Source organism: Orcinus orca, chromosome 5, assembly GCF_937001465.1.
Source record: "Orcinus orca chromosome 5, mOrcOrc1.1, whole genome shotgun sequence".
NCBI lineage: Eukaryota > Metazoa > Chordata > Mammalia > Artiodactyla > Delphinidae > Orcinus > Orcinus orca.
The window spans coordinates 64960346-64987991 of record NC_064563.1 but is presented as its reverse complement, the minus strand read 5'-3'; the positions used below and the strand labels follow the sequence as shown (position 1 = coordinate 64987991).

General features: G+C 38.8%; 1 protein-coding gene and 2 long non-coding RNA genes across 14 annotated transcripts in view; 1 reads left to right on the top strand and 2 right to left on the bottom strand.

Moving 5' to 3' along the window:
* Window positions 1-20639, bottom strand: part of ATP11B (ATPase phospholipid transporting 11B (putative)) — a 138826-nt gene extending 118187 nt beyond the window's left edge. For 8 of the 11 annotated variants that reach the window (XR_004476027.2, XM_033403099.2, XM_033403098.2 and 5 more), the window contains exon 1: window positions 20332-20638. Coding sequence is in view for 9 of the 11 variants with exons in the window: in XM_033403099.2 (XP_033258990.1) it covers window positions 20332-20358 (27 nt within the window). In the remaining 2 variants the exon portion in view is untranslated. Of the gene's footprint in view, window positions 1-19748; window positions 20307-20331 lie in introns of those variants that run through there. The other 3 variants (XM_033403105.2, XM_004278401.3, XM_049710646.1) reach the window with 3 other exon arrangements.
* Window positions 1-27646, bottom strand: part of LOC125964569 (uncharacterized) — a 348406-nt gene that overhangs the window by 118187 nt on the left and 202573 nt on the right. The window lies entirely within an intron of this gene.
* Window positions 23328-27646, top strand: part of LOC117196055 (uncharacterized) — a 28833-nt gene continuing 24514 nt past the window's right edge. For both annotated transcript variants that reach the window (XR_004476029.2, XR_007477710.1), the window contains exon 1: window positions 23328-23553. This is a non-coding gene — a long non-coding RNA (uncharacterized LOC117196055). The remainder of the gene's footprint in view (window positions 23554-27646) is intronic.

The window sequence follows — 27646 nt, the reverse complement described above, 5'->3', positions numbered from 1 at the left end:
GATGACATAAAGAAAGTTAGAACCACTTATCTAAGGTCTTGCTTTTATAATCAGTTCCCCACCTCAATATTCCATATTTTAAAAATGACACAGAGGGGAATTCCCTGGCAGTCCAGTGGTTAGGACTCTGCGCTTTCACTGCCAAGGGCCTGGGTTCAATCCCTGGCTAGGGAACTAAGATCCCACAAGCCGTGTGGTGTGGCCAAAAAATAAAATTAAATTAAATTGGAAAAAAAAAAAAAAGGAACTTAAAAAAATGACACAGAGAATTGTTGCTTCAATAACACCTCTACTTTGTTTAACAGGAATCAAAACAGAGTTTATCAAAATTAATTGTATAATTATACCATAAATGTGAAGTTCAAGTATAGTTTCATGCTATTTCTAACAAGCATTATCAGCAATTCTATGCTACTGTACAATCCGAACTCCCTAATCACTAGGCTACGGCTACACATCAGGGTTCAGAAACCTCTGGTATGTATTACACTTTCAGCCCAGACTACCCATTCACACCCTGAACCCCTGGATGGCTTGCTCCTTTCTTCTATGGTTTCATCTTGTCCTGGATAAAGGAACTGAGATACATTAATGCTATTCTAGCCACCCTGGTTTTATTTTTATTTTTTAACATTTATTTATTTGGCTGTACCAGGTCTTAGCTACAGCACACAAGGATCTTTAGTTGCGGCATGCGAACTCTTAGCTGCGGCATGTGGGATCTAGTTCTCTGACTGAGATTAAACCTGGACCCCCTGCATTGGGAGCACAGAGTCTTAGCCACTAGACCACCAGGGAAGTCCCCATCCTGATTTTATTTTAATGCCTGCTAAAAAGTACAGCTGACCCTTGAACAACTCCAGGGTTAGAGGAGTCGACCCTCCACACAGTCAAAAATCTGAGAATAACTTCAGAGTTGGCCCTCTGCATCCTCAGATTCAGCCCTATAGTACTGTTGTATTTACTATTGAGAAATCCACATATAGGGGGACCTGCACAGTTCAAACCCATGTTGTTCAAGGGTAAACTGCATAGGCTTTTGGAAGCACATAAATTTAAACTATTTAAAAATAACAACTCTCATTAACTCTAAAAAAGTATGAAATTAAAAACCTCTTTTCTGTCTGGATTTATGAGCATATGTAAAAACCACAGGTACTTTTAAAAAAAGTGGATCTGGGCTTCCCTGGTGGCGTAGTGGTTGGGAATCTGCTGGCCAATGCGGGGGACACGGGTTCGCCCTGGTCTGGAAGGATCTCACATGCCGCGGAGCAACTAGGCCCATGCAGGACAGCTGCTGGGCGTGTGCTCTGGAGCCCACGAGCCACAACTACTGAAGCCCGCGTGCCTGGAGCCCATGCCCCGCAGCAAGAGAAGTCACCGCAATGAGAGGACTGCGCGCCATGGTGGGGAATTGGCCCCCCACTCACTGCAACTAGAGAAAGTCCAAGCGCAGCAACAAAGACCCAATGCAGCCAAAAATAAATAAATAAAAGAAATTTTAAAAAAAAAGTGGATGAGCATTTAAGGTGGAAAAAAATTCCCATGATGGCATTCAAGGAAAGAACTGAAAACACATGGGACTGATTTGAAAAAGACTCCTTTTGTAACAGTAAACTGATGAAACCTAGGGAAGCCAAACCAGAAAACAGCTTATAATTTTTAGATGTTGGTCTCTGGCACAAAGCAGTACTTAGAAATGACTCATAACATTTTATATTTTCATACCAAATATACCAGCCTCTGTACTATTCTTAAAATCCCAAAGATTTTATGAAAAATACGAGCATTACAAATAAGAGCTAAGAAGAAACTAAAACTACAGTCCTATAATTAAATATTGCCACACTTCTTTAACATAACTAAGAAAACATTTTTAGAGTTCAGTGATTAAATTTGTACGTTTAATCATTCCTATGTGTGATCTACTTCCTCCATAATAGAAAGAAAGAAGCTACAAAACAAACCAAAAACCATGAAAAACAACATAAAAAGAAGCATTCAAAACTGCAATGGCACTGTTATTAAAATAAATGAACAGAAGCTTTATTTCGGTCACACACTTTCTATGACACAAAGTGATTTTTGTTGGCTACGTGTTTCAATGTACACAGTACTTCTGGGGAAGAATGATTTCACGTATTTTACCAAATCTACAAACTTAATTGTGAATTACTGTTTCCTGGATATAGACTTTGAATAAAATACATCTATACGAAGGTATTATAAGAACAAGATAATTTTACACTGTTAAGAGACCAAAGCAAGGTGAGAGGGAATAACTTAAAATGTCCATGATCTAAACACAATTTAATTTTAACTTTTTGTATCATGTTACATAATTTTCATTTTAGGATTTAAGGTAGTTTGCCATCTATCAAACCAGTCTGGGCTTCCAAGAACTCTGGCTTACTGCAGAGGTGGGTAGGAACTGGCTTTCTAGTTACAGGGTTCAAAATTTAGAGTGATCTTTGACTCCAAACATCTTAAATCATCTGCAAATACTTTACTACAGGAAGTTCATCTCTTATAGGAAGCTCATCTCTTATATTACCTCCCAAACTTGATTTCCCACTCCAACATACACCTCTAGCAGCCCCTGTGGAAATAATATGGTGACCCCTCAAAAAAGTAAACACAGAATAACTGTATGATACAACAATTCCACTTCTGTGTATAAACTCAAAAGAAATGAAAGCAGAGACTTGAACAGATATTTGTAAACCCATGTGCATGGCAGCATTATTCACAATAGCCAAAAGGTGGAAGCAACCCAAGTGTCCATTGACAGATGAATGGATAAACAAAATGTGGTGTGTACAATGGGATATTATTCAGCCTTAAAAAGGAAGGAGATTTTGACACATGCTATAACATGGATGAACACTAAAGACATTATGCTAAGTGAAATTAAGCCTGTGACAAAAGGACGAAATTTTAAATTTATTCCTCTTATATAAGGAGTAAGAGTTGACAAATTCGTACTTTGCCAGGCATTTATTCAAGGGGGGCTGGGGAGGGGAGAGGAACAGGGCATTAGTGTTTAATGGGTATAAAGTTTCAGTCTGGAAAGATCAAACAGTTCAGGAGACACATGGTGGTGATTGATGGCTGCATAACAGTGTGACTGTACTTAATGCCACTGAACTGTATATTTAGAAATGGTTAAAATGGCAAATTTTATGTTAAGTATATCTTACTAGAATTAAAAATATGTCAATTTCACCCATTTGGGACTTTACCATGGATTTTCTGGATTACAAGAATCCTATCTGGCCATAATTCAACTGTGACAGTAAATGTCTCTTATTTGCTAGACTGGTGATTTGAAATCACAGAGACATTTACGATAAAAATAAATGTGTTAGGTAGTCTTAGTTTAGATCAAATTTAAAATCACAGATTTCACTAAGGGAGAATTTAAGGTTTCTGTAACCAAGAACCCTAAATTGATTTTTTTGGTTTACCTAGCCAGTTGAACACCGGCTGGATAAGGAATGAAACTAGTAACTCTTCTACCTGTGGTATCCAGATTGGAGACAGAAGAGTAAAATGGAATTTCTAGTAAGGTTTCCCAAACATTTTTAAGCCTTCTCCCTCTCCACTCACAATCATAAACAACAACGGCAACGAAGATGGCTTCCTACGTCCTCCTCAGTATATCAGAAGCAATGGGGTTACAGTTCTGAGGCCAGAGACAAATATCCTTTACACAGAAAACACATCCCTTACAAAATATCTTCAAAGTGTAATATTTTAAAATATATATCAATCACAAAGACACACCCACAAAATTCTAAACAATAACATTAAAAAGTATATTGAAATCAACTATACTTCAATTAAAAATAAATAAAAATTAAAAAACTAATAAATTGGCGAAAAGTATATTGAAGACAAAGAATAGAGACAAAAATTGACACAAAAGGTAGAAAGAAGTAGGGTGGAAGGAAGATACACAATTGTCCTGTTAATTTTATATATAGGAAACTTGTTTTCAGGAATGCCTGAACCAACAAACTGGAACCAAATAAATAGCAGCAGCGGCAATAACAAAACCCAACAATCTTGTACCTACTACCAGTCTCACTTTCCACAACCTAGACATCCTACCTTTCATCCTGCCATAATTATAAACATTTTAAATGTTTCTCAAAATTGGTAACACTCTTGCTCTTATGTTGAATGAAATTGTATGCTGTTCCTGTTACCAGATAGCTACAATTGAATACCAAGCATTAATATTTAGCAAATCAACCAAAATAACACTATCACTGAAATACTATTTCTGAATGACCATATAGTTTGCTTTACAGGCTTTTCTACTCACCTATGTTTTCTGATCAGTTGCTTAATTGTGTTTCCCTATTCTCATTGAGAGAAATTATATGTAATGGTTCTCAATTAGAGCTAAGAGATTACACGCCTCAAAGTTAAAACTCCTTTTGGGGAATGAGCCTAAGGAAAGGAAGGAAGACTTCTAGAAACCATTTTCAGAAATGAGGTTGGGACTGATTTTCACAATGATTTGAGGGGTGGGGATGTCTAGTGGCATTTAGTAGGTGGGTGAATGGGTGGGGCAGAGATATTAGACATTCTTCAATGAACATCAGAGTCCTGACAACAAGGAAATGTCCTGTGAACCAGACAACTTTCAAATGCCCTGCCTGATATTCACATTCGTAAAAATCTCTTTAGAAAAATATGAACCTCCTCTTTAAAAACAAACACAAAATGCTTTGCACGGATTTGTGAATTTTTCAGCAATGCAACTACCATGTAAAATGAAGGAAGATAACATTTTGTCAGAACTTCCCAGAGTGTTCACTGTTTCAGAAAACTGCATCACCAATGGAAATGTCACTTGTATATGAGTCACCAATACACTACACTTTCAGCAGTCTGCACTAGTAGCCATGAAGTCACACTGATTACAGCATTTTATTATTCACTACTTTTAGTGTAGTTACGATTGAGTACTTACATACTGAAACAGATATTATTTAATATAAATGTATTTATTTTTCCTTCATACTAGTTTCCTCCATAACTAGGGTTATAATGTTGATTTTTTTTAAAAAATCAAGTTATATATGTAGCAGGTTATATATTTAAATTTTATTTCAAGATAAAAATGGAAAGAACATTTATGAAATATCTGTTAGAAATAGGGGCACTGGGCCCAACAGGATTGAAAACTATGTACTTTTATGGCCAAAATCTAACCAATATTACAAGTACTATCTTGGGTTTATAATAGAATCCCCTCAAGTTAGAAGCTGCTGCTTATACCATGAGCAGAATATCAGTATTCAAACTAGGAAACTACAACAAATATTTCCAAGTACATATTTAAACAGGCTTAGGTGTTACGGAGAAAAATTCTAAACAATAACAACATAAAAATATATTGAAGTCAGAGAATAGAGACAATGAGTGAATCCTATTTAGTTAAGAAAAGAACTAAAACAAAAGGTAGAAAAAAGTAAGGTGGAAGGAAGATACACAATTGTTTTACTAATTTTATATGCTGGGAACCTGAGAAACATGCTTCAGAAGAAAGTAAAACATGTCTATATAAGATTAAAAAAAAAAGAACTTAGCAAATCCTAAACTATTGCTATGAAAATTTGATAAATTTTAAGCATGGAAATGATTATTCAGCAACACTGGGTCAAACTGACATAATTCTGAAAATGTATTTTTAAAAAAACACAAAAGAATATGTTCGCATATTTTCAGTTCTTTTGGCAAACAATTCATTTACCCTGTATAATGACTATTAAAATTCTACTGCTGATCTGCAAATTCTTGCCTTTTGGTATTTTCCGGCACGTAATGAAAAAAATTTACTTTAACAACCAATCAAAGAGTATTTACTGAGTACTTAACTAGGTGCTTTTCAATGCACTAAGGACCACTGATGATAAAAAGGAATACGTGACTTAGTCCTTGCCCACTTGGAGCTGATGAAACCTTAGTATTTTAGGCCCTACAATTTATTTCTTAGATATCACCTAATTTCCTATTTCCTCTCACATATTTAAGATCAAACTAGAATTATTTTCTGGTTTGAATATGGTACACCCAGCATGGATATCTACTAAGCAACTTTATGTAGAGTTTAGGAGAGAGGGATGGACTTGAGATTGGAAGCCAGCAAGCATAATGATGGTGGTTAACGTCAAAGATATGTATGAGACTGCCTGTTAAGAGAATACAGAGGAAGAGAATAAGGGTAGGAGATGGAATTCTGAGGGCTATCATTTAAGATACATGTGGCAGAAAAGGAATAAGCAAAAAGGAAAAAAGATCATCAGAGCAGAAGAAAAACAAGAAGAGTAGTATGGCAGAAACCTGGGAAGAAGTTGCAAAAAGGAATTATTTCATATGCTGCAAAGGAAGATAAGAACTGAAAAAAAGACAACTGAATTTAACAATTCGTAAATCATCAGTGGCTTCTGCCAACGCAGTTTGAGTACAGTTAAAAGGGCTACAGTGGATTAATGACTGGGGATGGAGAGGAGGGTGGGGAAGTGGGGATAGCGGTTAACAACTGAAAAGCTGGATCAAGCGAAACATTTTTAGTAAAAGCAAATCATAAGCTTATTTTTATGTTTGAAATGAAGAATCTGGTAAAGAGGAAGAAAAAGTTATGGGAAGGAAAAATCACTGAAGGATCAAGGAAAAAGAAGAGAAAACAATCAAGAGCCAAGGTATAAAGCATTAACTGTGGAAATGGGACAGGATCTCTAATTCGAAATGGAATTTAAAAATTTGAACATGAAAAATGAAGAAAGCTGAAATCATATACTATTAAATTTTCTATTTTGGTAATTTTAAGAAATACCTTTATGATGAGTTGATACAGTCATCAACTGAGTAACTAAGTTCAGTTACTCAGTGTTTACAGACTTCCTACCTTCCTATGGCTTTTTGTCTACACTCACATCTAATGGAAACTGACTGCCGCCACAAATCAGATCACCAATTCTTCCCTATAAGATTCAATTAACTCTAAACTTCACATTCACTTTTTAAAAAAATTACTAATAGATATTTCTTTTATAACAAAAAAACATAATTAGGAAACTTGGAGACACTAATTATTAATGGTCATCACACTGATTTCTGATAACCAAAGGCAATGGTTCACAGAGTTTTGGATTTCACAGAACAGTAAAAAAAATTTTAACTGGAAAACTAACATAAATTTGCCAACTTCTAATTCTTCTAAGCAAGAATATTAATAAAAAAGAAAGTAAGGAAAACAACCTAAGACTTAGTTCTTCTCATAAGTCTGAGAAACTATCACAGCCCAGTGGAGCCTAAGAACACATGAAGACTAAATGTAACGTGTTATCCCAGATGAGATTTTTTTTTTTGCAATACGCGGGCCTCTCACTGTTGTGGCCTCTCTCGTTGTGGAGCACAGGCTCCGGACGCGTAAGCTCAGCGGCCATGGCTCACGAGCCCAGCCGCTCCGTGGCATGTGGGATCTTCCCGGACCGGGGCACGAACCCGTGTCCCCTGCCTCGGCAGGCGGACTCTCAACCACTGCGCCACCAGGGAAGCCCCATCCCAGATGAGATTTTGAACCAGAAAAAGAATACTAGTGAAAACCACAATGAGATATTACCTCACACCCGTTAGAATGGCTATTATCAAAAAGACAAGAAATAACAAGTGTTGGTGAGGATGTAAACTGGTGCAACCACTATGGAAAACAGTACAGAGGTTCCTCAAAAAATTAAAAATAGAACTACCATATGATCCAGCAATTCCACTTCTGGGTTTTTATCTGAAGAAAATAAAAAACACTAATCTGAAAGATATATGCACTCCATGTTCACTGTGGCATTATTTACAATAGCCAAGGTACGGGAAAAAACTGAATGTCTATCAACAAATGAGTGGATAAAGAAAATGTGGTGTGTGTATATATATATATATATATATAAAATTATAAAATATTATTCATCCATCAAAAAGAATGAAATCTTGCCATCTGCTGCAGCATGGATGGGCTTTGAGGGCGTTATGCTAAGTGAAATAAGTCAGAAAGAGAAAAGACAAATACTGTATGATCTCACTTATATGTGGAATCTAAAAAAAACTCCAAGCTCATAGATACAGAAATAATGGAGAACAGACTGGTGGTTGCTAGAGGTGGGGTTGGGGAGTGGGTGAACTGGGTGAAGGGAGTCAAAAGGTACAAACTTCTAGTTATAAAATAAATAAGTTATAGGATATAATGTACAGCCTGGTAATTATAGTTAATAATACTGTATTGTATATGTGAAAATTGCTAAGAGTGTAGATCTTAAAAAGTTCTCATCACAGGGAAACAAATTCTGTAACACTGGGTGGTGATGGATATTAACAAGACTTACTGTGGTGATCATTTTGCAATATATACAAATATGAAATAAAGTACAGGGTTTAATAATAATGTATTAATATTGGTTTATTAGTGTAACAAATGTAGCACAGTAATATGTTAACAATAAGAGAAAGTGGGTGAGAAGAATGTATAGGAATTCTCTATTATTTTTGCAAACTTTCTGAAAATCTAAAACTATTTTAAAATAAAAAGTTAATTTTTTAAAAGTTAAAATGACAGTCCTCAAAAACAAGGACATATATAAGTTTAAGCAAAGACAAAGACACACACACACACACACACACAGAGACGTGTGTGTTACACTGACCTTGCTTTTCTCATTTTGCCATAGACCACTGAAAACTTTATCTCCATCTACAGGAAACATCATTTATTAGGGAACTCATGGTCTAAGAGACTATATAAAGATTGATAAAAGCATCTCTGATTATTTAAGAATTTTCACTTTTCCTGTCTCATAATAAATTCCTAAGTTTCTTTCTTTTTTTTAAATTCTGCAAATATACGATGGAAAAAAGGTTGATCAACACTCACAGGTAAGCACTGCATCAATTCCCTTTAATGTTGCATAGGAGTTGGACACACAAAGTCTGAAGGTCTGCACATCTAAGTTAGAGGCCAGTTCCTCCACAGTATTTAAATTTCAATAGGAGGGACTTCCCTGGAGGCGCAGTGATTGAGAGTCTGCCTGCCAATGCAAGGGACAGGGGTTCCAGCCCTGGTCCGGGAAGATACCACATGCAGCAGAGCAGCTAAGCCCGTGCACCACAACTACTGAGCCTGAGCTCTAGAGCCCGCGAGCCACAAAGACTGAGCCTGTGAGCCACAACTACTGAAGTCCATGCTCCTAGAGCCTGTGCTCTGCAACGAGAGGCCACCTCAATGAGAAGCCTGCACACCTCAACGAAGAGTGTCCCCCGCTCGCCGCAACTAGAGAAAGCCTGTGTGCAGCAACAAAGACCCAACACAGCCAAAAATAAATAATAAAATAAATTTAAAAAAACTTTCAATAGGAAAAGACAAGGTTAAGAACTACTTCCTTGCCTTTCAGTAGTTAAAAAAAAAAAAAAAAAAAAAAAAAAAAATCAAGCCCATCCTCACATCTTTGTTAGTTTTCTGAACTAATATATTAAAGAGCATAGTGAAGTGAGGTAAGGAAGGATATCTATATTCGTTTTGTAGCTCATGAAATGCAGTAGTGAAGAAACAATTTCCTAGGTAAAATGTGATTAAGACTTGAACTCACTTATATACTACTCAAGCTTTATCTATCAATTGCACTCATTGCAAAAGACTCTTCAAAGCAAAATCTTAAAAGACCAATATGTAACACAAGTATTTACTGAGGAACATGTGCTTGATACTATGCTAGGCACTGCACCAATTTAAGTAAAAATATTCGACCATTATGAAATATCAAGCCACTTACTATTTCATTTATTAAATTACCCTATTGTTAAATTACCCTATAATTTATGATTTGTATGATTTTAAAAATCATTACAAATACTGTGAACATTGACTACGTGCTAGGTAATACGCTTGGTACTGTGGAAATACCAAAATGAGAAGTAAGGGCCTGAATAAAACTTCATTAAAAAAAAAAAGCCTTTTAATAAGCACAAAAAGTGAAACAAATATCAAGTAAAATGAGTAAAATTTTGACTGAAATAGCAGTAAGTCATTAGATGACTCACTTTTTTTCTATAGAAAATTATCAAGTACATTCTTCTGAATAGAGTTAAATAACGATTTTTAAATATAAAAAATAAAGTATGGCATAATTTCATTACAGATGTAATAAAAGTTATTAATAAAAATGGACAACTAGGAACTGCCCTGGTGGCTCAGTGGTTGAGAATCTGCCCACCAATGCAGGGGACACGGGTTCGAGCCCTGGTCCAAGAGCAGCTAAACCCGTGCACCACAACTACTGAGCCTGCGCTCTAGAGCCCGCGAGCCACAACTACTCAGCCCGCACACCACAACTACTGAAGCCTGTGTGCCCTAATGTCCGCGTGCCACAACTACTGAAGCCTGCACGCCTAGAGCCTGTGCTCCGCAATGAGAGAAGCCACCACAATGAGAAGCCCGCGCACCACAACAAAGAGTAGCCCCTGCTCGCTGCAACTAGAGAAAGCCCCTGCTTTAAATTAAAAAATTAAAAAAAAAATTAAATTAAAAAAAAAGACAACTATCTTAACTCTTCAGCATTTCCAATTTCTATTTCAACATCACAAACTTCTCAAACTTCAAAATAGTTTGTGGTTCCTAAAGTTTAAGATGAAAAAAGAAATTTAAAACTGAAAATCTTTCAAAAAATTTGCCATGCTGTTCAAAATCAATTTAAATGTATTGCATTTGATATTAGATAACATATTCAAGAGGAGATATATATTAAGGTACAAGCAAGGCCTAGCTTCTTCTGGTACCTAAAATATTATGTCAACTTGAAAATGGCCATAGCTGACTAACTACAGGAACCCTTGATCACTTCTCTCCTTTTCCTCTACAAACCTGTCACCCCCATCTCCAGAGTACCACTGCTGCCTAAATTTCTTTCCCTAACTCATTCTTCTTGCCTCACTCTTGGATAGATTTAAAATGGCAGGATTAGGAAAGAGATATATAGGGAAAACTGCTGCTACTGCTAATTCTCTTCCACACTGCTAAATTCTCTGGAAAAACTCTCTGGGTTAAGTCCTGCCTCTGGCACTAATTAGTTACTGACCTTGGAAAAGTACATACTTTGAACTCCTCCTTTTACTTCACAAAAGCAAAGACAGACAAAAAATGTTTTTTTCTTTAATTAAGATGACTTAGCTAGGCTTAAAGCAAGATAATCATTTCGGTAATCAGGGGCTGAGCCTTTGGGACTCTGGGTCTGGAAATAGGCAGCCTGAAGTTCAATCCCCTTTTGTACCAGGGTCCTAGAGTCAGGTCAACTGAAAGGAGGTTGAAAAAAGCTGTGTACTTTTAAACATGTTTAAAACCTCCAAAGAGGTAACAGAATAATATATTTTTTTAAAAAAAGAACAAAATATTACAAGACAAATCGGCCAATATGCATCAAGAACAGACAGAAACGTAAGAGGTCCAATAATAAATTCTGGAAACAAAAGTCATTTAAATTAAAAATTCAGAAGACAAGGATGAACTCTAGATTGGATATGGAAAGAACTGATGACTAGAAGCTAGAACTAAGGCATTCACACTGAAAGCAGCACAGAGAAAATAGATGAGAAATATGAACAAGAAGTTAAGAGCCAGAGCACAGATTAATATCAAGCAAGAGTTTGAGAATGAGAAAATTAAAGCCTGAGAAGCAATATTTAAAGGGAAAAAAAGACTGTAAATTTTTCTGAACTGTAGAAATGACAGCTTTCAGATTTAAAATACACACAAGTGTAGAGCAGGAAAAACAAAAATCATATGAAACAACATGATGAATACAGCAGAGTAAAAACTGCAAAATATCGAGGACAAAGAGACAATCTTAAAAACAACGTTTAAGAGAGTATCACCAAAGTAATGACAATTAGATTAAAAGCATATTTTACACCAGCAATAAATGTCCAAAAGCAACAGAATAAGTAGTATCTTCAATATGTTGAGTGAAAGTAACTGTTAATCTAGAATTCTGAATCTACTTAAATTAGTATTCAATAATAATTATGAGACATTTTAAGACATAAAAACTAAGAAAGTTTACCACACATGAAGCCTTGCTTAAAAATAACTAAAGGATGTATATTTCAGCAAGAATAAAAGTAAATACAGAGGGAAGAGATGGTATTCAAGAAATAATGGTGAGTTAAAAAAAAAAATCACTGTAATCAATCAAAATGAGTTACAGTTAAAAAGTTAAGAGAGGGCTTCCCTGGTGGCACAGTGGTTGAGAGTCCGCCTGCCGATGCAGGGGACACGGGTTCGTGCCCCGGTCCAGGAAGATCCCACATGCCGCCGAGCGGCTGGGCCTGTGAGCCGTGGCTGTTCAGCCTGCGTGTCCGGAGCCTGTGCTCCGCAACGGGAGAGGCCACAACAGTGAGAAGCCCGCGTACCGCAAAAAAAAGTTAAGAGAACGTTTTGAGTTTAAAAAGAAGTAGAACTACAACACACATTATGGAAGAAAATATTTGCAAATCACATACCTGATAAGGGTCTTGTATCCAGAACACATAAAGAACTCTTACAATTCAAAAAAAAAAAAAAGACAACTTAAATACGGGCAAAAAGATCTGAGTAAGCATTTCACCAAAAAACAAACAAACAAACCCATAAAATACAAACAAAAAAACTGGTTAACAGGGACATGAAAAGATGTTTGAAATCATCAGTCATTAGGGAAATATAAATCACAACCATGAGTTACCATTTATACTCACAACCATGACTGCAATCAGAAAGGCAAAAACAAGTGTTGGCACGGATATGAAGACACTGGAACCCTCATAAATTGCTGGTGGAAATGTAAAACGGTGCAGTTACTTTGGAAAACAGTTTGGCAATTCCTCAAAAAAGAGAGGTACCATATGACCCAGTAATTTCCACTCCTTAGGCATTTACCCAAGAGAAATGAAAATATATATCCACAAACTGCACATGAATGGTCAAAGAATCATTATTTCTGATAGCCAAAAGGTGGAAACAAACTAAATGTCCATTAATTGATGAATGAATACACAAAATGTGGTACATCTATACAATGGAATATTTGATATTAAGAAGAAATGAAGTACTGATATATGCAACAACACAAATGAACCTTGAAAACATTATACTAGGTGAAAAGAAGACTGTGACAAAATACCACATAGTGTATGATGCCATTTACCTGAAATGTCTAGAGGAGGCAAGTCTACAGACACAGAAAGTAGATTAGTGATTGATTACGGCTGGGGGCTAGCGGCTTGGGGGAATGGAGAATGAGAGTTAGTGGGTAGGGAGTCTCCTTCAGGGCGTATGAAAATGTCCAAACATCACAGTGTGGAGGTGGCTGCACAACTCTACGCAGTACGGTATGTGAGTTATATCTCAAGAAAGCTGGTAAAAGAAAAAAATAGAGCTAAACTATTATGTAACAGTAATGTGGAAGGTGAGAGGGAATACTGAGGTCAACATCTTCTAAATCCCTATATTATTTGTAGGTGGATAGAGATGCTCAATATATAGGCACAGCTAGGGGAAAAAAAGGATAAAAATACAATCCATAGCTTCTACATGATCAAAGGGAAAAAGTATGAATAGAAACTTAACGAATTCAATGCAAAGCAAATCAAAATCCTAGAAAGATTTCCACAGAATTAGACAAACTGATTATAAAAAATAGCATATGGAAGAGTAAAGATCCCAAGCAATTCTGGGGGAAAAAAAGGAATTGGGGGTTCTGCCTGGCCAGATATCAAGACTTCTCATAAAACACTATAACTAAGATAGTGCCTTACTGGTGCACCAACAGATCAATACATGAACGAAACACAATAGAGAACCTAGAAACAGAACACAAAACAAAGAGAATGATGGTATATGACAGAGAAGGCAAACAACACTGGCTAGTGGGGAAAAGATGGCTCATTCAATGAACGGCACTGGGACAAATGACTTCTTATGTGGGAGAAAACAAATTCCCTACTTTATTCCATACACAAAAATAAATTCCAGGTATATTAAAGACCTAAATGTTGTAAAACTAAATTTTTAGACAACTTGAAGAAAACACTAGAAAAACAGCTTTATGACCCTGGTGTAGAAAAGGAATTCCTAAACAAGTAATAAAAAGTAGAAATCATTCACCTAATAAATTTACCTACAAATCAATTTACAACATCAAAAAAGACACCATCAACAAAGTTAAATACAAGGGGCAGGCTAAAAGAAGATATTTACAACATATACAACAAAGAATTGGCATCCAGACTACAGAAGAAACTAATAAGGAAAAGACACACCACCCAAGAGGAAAATGGGTAATCAGTGGAGGCTAACACAACGTTGTAAAGCAATCATACTCCAATAAAATAAAAAGAAAAGAAAAGTGGGTAATCTATTCATATGAGTGAAACACAGGACACCTGAATCTCACTAGCAATCAGCAAAATGCAAATTAGGGCAAAATGATATACCTCTCACACTCATCAGATTGGTAAGTTTTTCAAGTCTGACAGTACAAAGTGTTGACCAAGATGTAGGAAAAGGGGAACTCTCATGTTTTAGAAAATAATCTGGCAATATCTAGTAACAGTCATAACGTGCACACCCCATGACCCAGCAATTCCACTTCTAGGTATTCCAATTTAAAAAAAACACACATAAACAAAAATGATCACCGCAACATTTTTTTTAATAGGAAAAAAACTGACATCAATTCAAATATCCATTAGTCCTCGAAGAATGGCTAGGGCTGGGGTTGCTGCATTTTGGTAGTTCCAGAGCCTAGCAATATGCTATCACAGGTATATGTTCAGAAAATCTTTGGGTGAATGAATAAATAAATGAGAAAGAAATAGTGTTACCTATAAGTAGATGCAGAGTTGAGAAACAGCTTTTATTACATGGAGAACTAAAACAAAATAGACAAAAATCCTTGCTTTCATGATATAAATGAGACAAATAAGTAGAGTACAGAGCATGTTAAATAGTGATAAGTGCTAAGAGAAATTAAAAAAGCAGTGAAGGGGATAGGGAAGTATGGGGGTGGGGATTTACAATTTTATACTGAATGGCCAGAAAAGGCCTCACTGATATGGTAACATCTGAATAAAGATTTGAAGGGAGTGAAGGAGCCAGCAGATACCTAGGGGAAGAACATTGCAGGCAGAGGTAACGGCCAAGGCAAAAATCCTAAGACTGAAGTACGCCCGGCACTTCTGATGAATAGCAAGATCTGTGTGGATAAAGAAAAGTGAGTGCAGAATGATGGGAGGACTTCCCTGGTGGTGCAGTGGTTAAGAATCCGCCTGCCAACGGAGGGAACACAAGTTCAATCTCTGGTCCGGGAAGATCCATCCCACATGCCAAGGAGCCAACTAAGCCTATGTGCGCGCCACAACTACTGAGCCCGCACGCCACAACTACTGAAGCCCTCACGCCTAGAGCCCGTGCTCTGTAACAAGAAGCTGACGCAATGAGAAGCCCATGTGCAGCAACGAAGACCCAACGCAGCCAAAAATAAATAAATAAATATATAAAAATTTAAAAAAAAAAAAAGAATGATGAGAGATGAGAAGTGGTTTGGGGAGCGGGGTGGATACAGATCTAGCAGAGACTTTGGCTTTTACTCTGAGCAAGAAGGCAAGTCCTCAGGAAGGTTTTAAACACAGGAATTACATGACCTAACCTGTGTTTTAATAAGATCACTCTGGCTGCTATGTTGAAAACAGACTGCAGGGATAGAAGGGATATTTAATGATGATAGTGGCAATCACAAGGTTCTTTGGGGTATCTGGACAAGGTCCCTACTTCAGTGCTGTTAGGATAATTGGGATTCCACTAATGCTTGACCTCTCTAACCAAATGAAAAATTGGGTATCTGAGAATATAAGTTTGAACATAGAGATAAAATAAGCAAATACTCTAAGCTCTCGGATCTTAAACATTTTTGAGGTTAAAATTTACTTGTTCACACCAAAAAAATACCACCGTAGGCCTGTGCTTCCCTGACCTACTCCTCCTCATTCATTCCTTGAGAGAAAGGCAAAGAACACAGGTACTTCCAAATTGATGCTGAAATAAATCTGATACTCATTCACTTAGTCAACCAACATTTGGTGGGCGAGTACCTACAATATGGGCCAGCTGCTGTCTTGAGTGCAAGGGCTATAAAGATGAACAAAATATGGCCCATCCTAAGATATTTACAGTCTAGTGTGTGAGCTACCTAGACTTACATAATGTGCCATAAAGAAACACAAGCTCACTTTTAATGTTATACAGCAGCACTAACAGAAATATAACATGAGCCACAAATACAAGCCACATATGTAATTTAAAAATTTCTAGTAACCATTTTTAAAAAGGTAAAAAGAAACAAGCAAAATTGCAATATTTGACTTTACTGAATAAATCCAGAATATTATTTCAACATGTAACAATATAAAAATTGAGATTTTTACATTCTTTTTTACACCATTTTTTAAATCCTAGGTGTATTTTATACTTAAGCATATTTCAACTTGAACTAGCCACATTTCAAGGGTCTTGAACAGCATAATTATGCAGAATAGACCTATTTTTTAGAAAACTGAAAAGAATTTGACACAGGTACAGGGCAAAGTAAATTAGAGGGAGGCTTGAACATGTTCACAGCTTAAAGAAAAAGAGTAAACATACTATAGAAAATTGATATGGAGTGCGGAAAGCAGGATGAAAGAGCACGAGTGAACTGGTTAGTTTGGAAAAGAGGACCGTCGCACCTTCCTCTGTGACAAGTGGAAAGGTTAGAATTAAGATATAAACAAGTCTGGTGAATGCGAATGGGTTGAGAGTTTAGGTTAAGAGCTTCCCATTTTTCTCAGTGAATCAGAAGACAATCTTACTAGCCTCCTTCCACCACTGCGGATACAAACCTGAAGGGACTACATTTATGGAACAATTTAATAAACTGTATCCTAGTATGACAACATTAAGTTGTGTTTTTAAAAATTATAGTAATTTTCTAGCTTTCTTATGGACTGGTCAATCTTTGAATTTTGTCACTTGATCTCTAAACACAGAAGCAATACTATGGATTCATTCTTTATTTTCTCACCTATTCATTTATTCAGCAAACATGTACCCAGTGTCTACTCATGTCAAGTACTGTGTGAGACAATGAGCATACAGAGATGAATAAGGCCCTCAGTGACCTACATTTGTGTCCCCAGTATTTAGCTTATTATGTCTGCACACAGTAAGTGCTTTAAAAACACAGCACTACATTGCCCTGTAAAGAAATATTACATGTCAACTAAAATATGAACTGACAAAGACTTTCATTTGTCTAAAGTAGCGCTGTACAATAATTTTCTGTGCTAATAAATATGTCCTACTCTGAACTGTCCAATATAGTAGCTAATAGCCACATGAATTTTTAATTAATTAGAATTTTAATAGCCAAGGTGGTTAATGGCTACCACAAAAATCTAAATATGAGAATACAGTGAGTAGCTAATGGCATTTCCACTATTATAATCTTGGTGCTGTCATCTCTAATGAGTTAACACACATGTGATGCTAGAATAATACCAACTGTACCAGAAAGACATAAGAAAATTTTCTTAGTGTAAAATAACTTTAGCATTATGAGCCCAAAAAGAAAGAACAAAAGAGAAAGAAAAAATAAAGGATAGTCCAATCTTTTCAGTCTACTTCCCCAAAGGAAAACATCAACTTTCTGACAACCTCCTAATTTTTCTCATTGTGTCAAGAAGTGAAAATAGTCTGCAGAGATAAGGAGTCAAACTTTTTTAAATTAGAGGAGAATTAATATGAGTTGTTTCAGTACAAAATGACAATGAACTTTTTTTTTGGCAAGACAATTTAACTTGTTGAAAATCGGGATGCATATAATGAATTAAGTGTTTTTATAGCTCAAAAAAACCTGTCTTTGTGATCTGCTTATTAATTTCTCCAAATCTGTCCTAGTTATCTGAATTTTCTTAAGTGAACCAACCTATTGCTAAAAGACTCAATTCATTGAGCAACTGGAAGTATAATTTAAACTAGACTTTGAATTGAATAATTCTTGGTGTAGTAACCAGAATGGCTGTTTATGACTGGGATAGTAAAATACACTTTAATTACTCTGTGAATCCACTATCCTTAATGTATAATTTAAGTGACTGTACAAAGATAATCAGAGAAACAAAGTCCTACATGGGCACAGGTCTGATTACATACTTCCGTACTTCCATACTGATAACTTAAAAGTAAAACCAGTGGGGCTTCCCTGGTGGCGCAGTGGTTGAGAGTCCGCCTGCCGATGCAGGGGACACGGGTTCGTGCCCCGGTCTGGGAAGATCCCACATGCCACGGAGCAGCTGGGCCCGTGAGCCATGGCCGCTGAGCCTGCGCGTCCGGAGCCTGTGCTCCGCAACAGGAGAGGCCACAACAGTGAGAGGCCCGCGTACCGCAAAAAAAAAAAAAAAAAAAAAAGTAAAACCAGTGAAGTGAGCAACCAATGTCAGAGAGAGCATTTTTTGTGTACAGCGAACTTGTTCAACTTGTTAACCACCCTGTAAGGCAGCTGTCTTGTAAATTAACCACACAACTCCCTGCCCTTCCTTTTAGTTGTGTTCAGCTGAAACCATTTAAAATAAACATTACCAGACTGCCTATCTTGAAGATGAGAATGGTTATACAATCAGGATTTTATTCAGGTTAACACAAATACCTAACACTGAGAAGTGGTGTCTTAAATCTACTAGAAAAAACTTTAAGAGAACCACTAGCACACAAAAACACCATCAGGTAAACAAGACTTCTATACATGAAGATGGGCAAATCAAAGGCATGAGATCAGACCTGAAATAATCAACTTCTAAAGTTACCGAGCTGCCGCTTACTGCAACGAAGCCAAAGTATTACAACAATCTGGTATTATGATGACATCATTAGGTTGGTTTCCTAATAAGGCATATATCTGGGATATATGAATGCCCAATTACCTAAAAATAGCTAACATTTGTCTGAGGCAGTGGCAGGCAGTTCTAGTTTTATTTATAAGATTTTTTTTTTTTTTTTTGAGAATGATGCCCACTGCCAAATGAATTAACAGAAGGCTAGCTCTGAAACAGCATACTTCTTAGTCATAACAACAACAAAAAAATGTTCTTCCAGAGCAGGGAAAAAGAGGTATCAATGTTTTGGTCCCACAAAATCTTTACAGTTCCACAAAAACGGTTTTTGCTTCACGGCCTTTTGAATTCGTAAGTGAAAACACCGAAGTTGTAACAGCATTTAATTACTAATGCGATTTAGAAATTAAGCCGCAAACAGTAACAGACCTCATCATGGAGGTAAGGTTAGGCTTCTTCAGCCAGGAGCAATTTCAGTCCTAACTGTCACGTTGCCTTAGTGGTGTATTTTGCGGGCTGCAGCTGCCAGCAGGCAAGAAAGTTTTCTCTGTGAATTAATTCTGAGAAAGGTGGCGCTTTTTATATGCCTTAAATCACCCTTTTCTAAGATCCTTTTTTTTCTCCAGGTGTTCCAGTAAAACTGAAAAGTTAACCATTGATTCCAAACCGGTCTCGTTCAAACTGCCTCGGGAGAGCGGAAAAAAAGGGAGGTTCGCGTTCGAAAAGTTTCACTTGGGGTTAGGGCGAGGACAAGGTAAGAAGGAAAAGTCCGCCATAACTACCGTACTTACCTTCGAAACTAGACGGGGTGTTGGAATATTCTTTCTTTCCCTCACCCAGGCCTTGGGTAAAATTTCTTTCGTTGAGAGCGGTTAGACTAGGTAAGTGACCCTCCTCCTTGATAATGCAACCGCGAAAACAGCGAGGAGAGGGAGCTGGAGACAAGTCCTCACCCTCCCCTTCGCTCAAACGAGTCCCAAATTGTTAAGAGGCAGGAAACACGAGCCTCTTTTCTCTCCCCAAGACCTACTCTCTTTCCGTGCCCTCGCCCGAGTTCCTCAGGAGGGACGCCGACCCCACTCCGGACTCGCTTCTGATCGCAGCCGCCCAGGTGCACCGAGGAGGAGGGAGTAACCGAGAAGCGCGGGCAGGAAGCGGCCGCCGACCTCGGCGGCCCGGGCTCGGCGGCGAGACGCGTGCCGGAGCTGCTCGGGGCTCTGCCGGCTCCCGGGCCCTAGCCCGCCTCCGCTGCGGCCTAGCCCGGAGCCCGCGCCCCGGCCTCGCGGCTCCGCGCCGCCGGCCCTTCCTCACCACCTGGGCCCAAGAGACCGCGCAGGAGCAAGCGTCCGGGAGGTGAGGGGCGGAGGCACCTACCAGCTGCTGCCGGACCCAGCGCCACATGCCCCCGCCGTTGCCGTCCCGGTCCCGCGGGACGCGGGGGCCGAGGGGCTGCAGGTGGAGGCCGAAGAGCCAGAGGGGGAAGCAGGAGAGCCCCTTCGGCTGAAGTTCCGCTCGCCGTCGCGCTCGCCTCACTCCCCGCGCCGGGGCCCCATCTCGCCGCGCCGGCCCCGAGGTCCTACAGGCGCGGTCCCGGCGCCGCCCCCGCCCGGCGCAGCTGAGTCCGCTGCCGCGCCGCAGCCACCTTCATTATTGACCGTTCTCACCCGCAGTACCGCCACAACCCCACCCCCGGCCCCACCCGGGCCAGCCCCCGGCGCCCCGGCCCGCCTCCGGACGTGACGAAATTGGCTGCGCGGACCGAGGGCCCAGGCTCAGCCGCGTGGGTGGAGTAGGCGGCGAGCGTGGAAGGGGGCCGGGCTTCCGAACGCGGCGTCTGGGCTCTGCCCCTCCCCTCATTTCTGGGGTAGGATTTAGTCGCGTGGGTGTGTCTGTCTACCGAGTCTGCAGCTCGTGGCCGACTCCTCTATTCCTACCTCCTGTTGCGGGTCTGCTTCTGGTTCTCTGCCTTCTTTGGTTCCCCCAGCAGCCCGACACGCATACGCAAGATCAGGAGTGTAGTGACTGAAAGTTAATTCCCGGAGGTCTCCAGTTTCGGTTCAGTGAAATTGCCAAAGCCTTTGTCTCAACACTTAACACAGCTCTCTTTAGCAAAGGACTGAGCTGGGGCTAGGGAAATCTTGATCACTTCAGTAATTTTGAAAGGGGATGCAACTCCCCTGGGCCTGGTCCGGTGCGGACTAGCGTTTCCGGGAGAATAGAAAGATACGCTGTCTTGCAGTGCTAAATTGAACAGGTTGGGGGAAAAATACTTTCTGTGGGAAGGTAGTTGTTTACTGTTAACTGCCGAACTCCTGCAATCAAAAACACCTCATCAGTAACAAGACGTAGATAAGAAAAGGGTGTGGAAAAATAGAGGTAAGAAGGAATATAAAAACAACTGGAATAAAATTTTGACTTGGAAGGCTGAAATGAAGTGCCGGGTCTCGGTTTATTCAAAAGCAAGCCCGTATACATCTTGAGTGTTATGTATATGTATTGTGTGCAGTATTTTGCTGAATTAAAGCACATTTCACCATTCGACACACAAGAGTTAAAGAATTTTTTTTATTAAGCGAAAACAGAAATCTAAATGAGATTAGCAAAACTAGGCACGGTTTTTTGCATATATAAACACACAGTCTTTTAGTTTCAATAGACATTCCTTATTATATAATGATTATCCAGCACCACAAATAGAGCCTCTCCTTAGGAGTATTTATGGTCTGTAAAACCAGAAGTGGAATTTTACATTATATATAAATCCAACTATAAAAATTAACTAGATATCTAAAGAGAAAAAGTAATCTCACTTTTGTTCTTCTAACTGAACCTTGCTTTATGACCCTAAAAGGAAGTTTGAGATACATTTACTTATCTGTAATAGGGATAAAACATTACTACCATTCATGGAGCACTTGTGTGTCCCAGGCCCTGTAATAAACTCTTTACTTGCATGGTCTAATTTAACCCCATCAATCCTTTGAAGTTGATACTACTGAAGTTGATACAATATTATTCCCATTGTGCGGATGCAGACATGGAGGCGCAGGTTAAGTAACGTGCTCAGGTTAAGTAACCTTAAGCTATTGTAAAGAAAAATAAGCTATTGTAAAGAAATACAATAAGCTATTGTAAAGAAAAATATGAACATACCTATTTTTATTCGTCTGCAAGTGGTCTGAATAAAATTAGGCCAGCAAATTTTTATTTATATGCCCCTAAAGTTTGTCAAGACAAGATAAGCAATAGAAATCTAGAGGACATTTTGTGCGTTGTCATTTAACTGTGTCCCAATTTTCAAAAGGTGGAAGTGGGAGGAGTTGATTTTAAACGCCATGGTGGAATATGGTAAGACGTTATCTCAAGATAGCTGTGTAAAGATAATAATCGTAGCTCAAACTGTCAGTAACAGAATGAGTACTCATGGCAGTGTTTTGGTCTAAGCATTTTTCAGGAGCAATATTCTACACCTCATATTAATCTAAGAAGCATAAAATAGAGTATTTTTATACTGTAGATTATAACTCTTTAGTGGTGATTAAATCAATTTAGTATGTCATGAGCTGTCATGATCAGTATCTTTAAAAAACAGAACATAAAACATCGGAATATATTGCTTAGTGTAAATAATATGTACTGTTTTGTGAAACTTGTTTCAGGTGTGTATGTGTGTGTGTGTGTGCACGCACACACACACATCAGATCACAATATAAAAAGAATGTCTTCCTATTGGTTGTGGTTGGAGAAGTTTGAAAACATTGAAATCAGGACTTAAGGCAAGCACCAGCTGTAAAGGAAAGAAAGAAAATATATTTGCAGTCAATGGTGGTTCATTCATTCCACAGCTATTTCTTCAATGTATTGAACACCAAATGTATGCATAACAACTGCCTAAAATTAGGAGGAGACACAAGTGCAACTTTTAAGGTGAGCCCTTCTCTCTGGGGAGAGTTTACAATCTTGTTGGAAAGAGAAGTTGCAGAGAGGAGTCAGTTAAATAACAGTCCAAGGCAGTATGAGATTAAGTTCTAAACTATACCAATAATAGTCATTAATTTCAGAAAACTGATGTGGGCAATAGCAGTTGAGGAGCGTTCAGAAGAAAGGAGGTGAATTTGAGCTGAACTTGAAATGGGAGGATGAAGGTGGGAGGGAAAGGCTTTCCAGCAGGAAGAAGTGCGGAAAGCTAAAGATGTTTGAGGTACAACTAATTTGGAGTAATAAGAGGTGGGGTTGGGTGAATAAGGGGAGGCGTAGTATCAGGAGAGTTTCCAGTTAGTCACGGGAGTTTACCGGAAATTGGGCAATCACTGGAATTTTCTGAACAATGAAATGACAGGTTGAAATCAGAGTGTTAGTCCATAGACATTATACGTGATAGGGTGAAGAGAGAAGAAAGCTCAGATAGGAAATTATTGCTAGAGTGAACCATCCAGCTCAAAAGTGCTGGACTGGCAAAGAGCCAGAAGTAAAGCACGTTGTAGGAAATTGTGCTCTGGCGACACACAAGGAAACCTGAAACTTAAGCCATTTCAAGTGAGGTGACAGACCTTCCAAGAGAATAACAGCATCACACAACAGCCACTGATTTAATGGTAAGTATGGTTCTTTCTCTTGAGTAAACTTGTTAATATAATTCTGTGCTAAATATACCTGTGAGATGTGTTTGTTCCCAGGGGGTAAAAAATCTCCTGGTTTGCTGTAATAGAGATTCTTAGGTATAACAAAGACAAAGAGGGATATTTTTCTTGATCAGAACATCTTGGACCATCAATAGGAAGCACAGACTGTGAGCTTGTTAAGGTCACGATTCCTGGCTCATTCATTTTGGAACCCACAATGTCTAAAAGGTACTCAACAGATGTTTGTTAAATGAATTAATAAATTAATTCCAATAACTAAGTAGTTAGGGAAAAAATATTTAGTTCTGGAATATCAAAGTGATATAAAGCAAAGTATACTGAATGATTTCAGTAGATCCTAACCTATGCAGTAAGACCACTGGTCACCATCCCTTAGACTCAGGACACTCTCTGTTGTGTGCCTCTCAGAACTCTTCAAGGTTCAGTCTGATTGGAGGACAGTAAGCCTTGCCAATCTGTTGCCTTAATTATTTCTACATTGATGGAGCCATCAGGTGGGTCCTAGAATCTGCTCTCATTGTTAAAAGGGCAGCTTTCTGCTTTCTCAAAATCATAAATCTAGTATATTGTAAATTATTATGCTTAAAAAGCAGTTTCCTTCTGGTTAACTATCATTCCAGAATTTCCAGACCAGACTTTAGGCAAAGAAAAAACAGACTTCAGGCAAGCTTTTTCCAGTGCTGACCAGGATTATATATTTTATCACCTCGTAAAGAAATTCATCAGGAACAATGTCATATTACATATTTCCAACTTTTCTTGAAAATTTCTCAAACAGATGTCAGTTGTGGACTAAGTTATATGAACACAGTTTTAATTTCTGGCTACTTATGCTTATACAGAACCGAAACTCAAAGCCACCGTGAGAGTTAGGATCCATAAAAATGATCTCTTTCTTGAAAAAGTCGAAGTATGTAAAGCATCCATATGTTCTGAACTGTACACTAAAAATGGTTAAGATGATAAATTTTATATGTGTATTTTACCACAACAAAAAAAAATGGGAAAGAAAGACTGCATGGGGAGGCGTTTGTTAACAGCTACTTCATAGATTTTTCTAGGCTAAACCATCACAGTTGTGTTCAATGGCAAAATCTTGGCATTTGCCCTTTTATCTATATTAGAATAGATCCAAAATTCTTTTCTGAGGAAAATCTTGACTTAGCCCACAAATATTTCCTTAGCTCCCATCTGTTTCCTTAACTTTTATGAAACCACGTTAACTCCATCCCCATTTCTGCTGAGTCCTAATGGATGTGAGTATGCCCTAACTTGCCAACACGCCTTTCTGATTTGCAGATTTATCAGAAATTCTCAACTGGGAGGAGAAATGTTAATGGAGGATTTCCTGAGGACTGTGTACTGTCTTCTGGTGATGTCAATTTTATTTTTAGATTAAAGAAAAATGATCAGGAATCTGTCTTTAGATAGTCTTGTTTTGGCTCCTGCTGCGGTTACTTTTACTGAACTGCAGTTTAGGATCATATGAACAGCATAAGTCTAGAGACGGTAGGAGAGGCAGCCTCAGGAACCCCGCGACTGCTTTTGCTGTGGAGGTGCAACTGGGAACACCGCTCACTCATCACACTGTGTTCTCTTGACGAGAGCCTGCAGAAATTCATTACCACAAATGACTCTGCTTCTCTTGAGCAACTAGTTTGTTTCATAAGCTTGTGAGCATTATGTAATTGAATGTGCTTCCTTCTGTCCTTGTGTTGGTACTTAAAAAATTCAGAGCCTTTTTTATGGCAAATGCCCAGACTCTACAGTGTACACTTTGTGAATTACTCTTACCCTGACTTCTCATTTTGTCTACTTTTAGTTTCCCTTTGGCTGGTTACTCCACCTCCTTTATATACTTTGTGTATATTTTTAAGCCACCTTCAATCTTTTCTGAATAGAAGGAATAAAGGAAAACATAAGACAATCATTCATTTTATAAGTCATAAAGATTAGTTTTAAAATAACGATGAGCTCCAGATAATCTAATCGGAAGATTATGTGATTTCTTTACCACTACCACAATGACATATGTTTTTCACTACTTTACAATGACTATAGATGTTAATTTGTATGAGTAGGAGATTAAACTGGAAGGAAACAAAACAACGAGTAAAGGCTGAAGCCAGGTTAGGCAGTATGTGAAAGGAGGAAAAAAACTGTGAGCAAGAAAACACGCTGAGTCAAAGAGAGAGCTGTTTGTTAAGGTTGCAAGAAGTAGAATGGGTTGGAAGTTGAATATTGAGAAATACTAATTCAAAGAGATTTCTGTATGGGAAACAGGAAGAAAGTGGCTGCTTGTTTGAGGGGTTTTTGGTAATAGCTTTCCACTAAGGAAGGGTCTGGGAGATTCACAGTAATAACAGCCAGGGGATATCAGAGAGCAGGTGAGGGTGCAGTGGGGCAGAATCCTGGATAATCCTGGATAACAGGTATAAAGCCTGTTGCTGCTTAGTGCTCAGGAAGGCTGAGAAGAAGTTCTCTGGCATGGACTGAAGACAGTGGCTGGGTTGGTTTGGGATCAGGGGAGATAGGATGCTGGGGCAGAAACAGAATGCAGCCAGGAGGAGAAGCCACACTTCTCCAGGAGTCAGGTGAGAGAAAGATCTCAACTGAAGACATCTGAGATCTGGCAGTGGCCCTACAAGAACCCAGAGTAGGAAATCACTGGGTAGCCTAGGGCCTGGCACACAGTATGTGTTCAGAAATTTTGGGGCTGCATTGGGTCTTCGTTGCAGCGCGCGGGCTTTCTCCAGTTGCAGCAAGTGGGAGCTACTCTTCGTTGCGGTGTGTGGGCTTCTCATTGTGGTGGCTTCTCCTGTTGCGGAGCACGGGCTCTAGGCACATGGGCTTCAGTAGTTGTGGCATGCAGGCTCAGTAGCTGTGGCTCGCGGGCTCTAGAACACAGGCTCAGTAGTTTTGGTGCACTGGCTTAGTTGCTCCGCGGCATGTGGGATCTTCCCGGACCAGGGCTCAAACCCGTGTCTCCTGCATTGGCAGGTGGATTCTTAACCACTGCACCACCAGGGAAGCCCCAGAAATTTTTCTGTTACATAAATAAAGCTGTACCAAAATGAACTCTGTATCTATGTTACTGTGATTGCCCACTTGCCTGTGGTTAATATCCTGACATGGCTCTCACAGCAAGACAGCCATTTGTTGTACATATATGACAAGATCTGGATGAGTCAGCTTTCGGAAGTGACTCCCTACAGAGGAGAGGAAAGAGATGAATGAGGCTGTGGTCTCAGCCACTTGTGGGTCATTTCACATGCAGCATGTACCTCTGTTTGGAAATCTCTTCTGATATTCTCTACCGTCTTACTTGACTAATTCTGTTACCGAGTCCAAGCTGCCAGTGAATCAGAGACGAGGTGCTGAGGCAAGGAATACGACTTATTCAGAAAGCCCGCAGACCGAGAAGATGGCAGACTAAAGTCTCAAAATAACCATCTTATCGGAGTTTGGATGCCAGTTTCTTTTATAGCACAGAGAATGGGAGGAGATGAGGAAGTAAAGTAAAAAGGCCATAAGTTTTGCAAATATCACCTGGAATGGCCAGCCTCGGGGAGGGGATGTGTTCATTTCTTCTTTCTTGTAGCCATCCACAGTTGGAGAGGGTCCGGATGTTTGACTGAACAAAGGCACTTTGGTTTAACATTCAGGCAGAGGGGCAGGGTTCCCCGAGGCAGGCCATTATGTATGGACAGTATCCTTTTAGTGAACAAAAGCAGCGGAAAGCAAAGGTTAAGGTAAAAGAAACAGATCCAACATGTAGTCAGGTTTGGCTCTTCCCTGTTACAATTCTTCTTCATCATTTAAGTCTCAGCTTAAAAGTTACCCTTCAGAGAAGGTCAGGTCCCCTTGTAGAGCTGTGTTAAGACATTTATAAATCCTATGCACTTAAAAGATCTCAGTGGCTGCCAGCCCCCAACTAAATATGAATTCAAACACACACAAAAAAGTGTGAAACATTTACCATTTTTTTTGAAATAACATACAGCAAAATGTATACATATCCTGAATAACTTCTTTTTAGATTTTC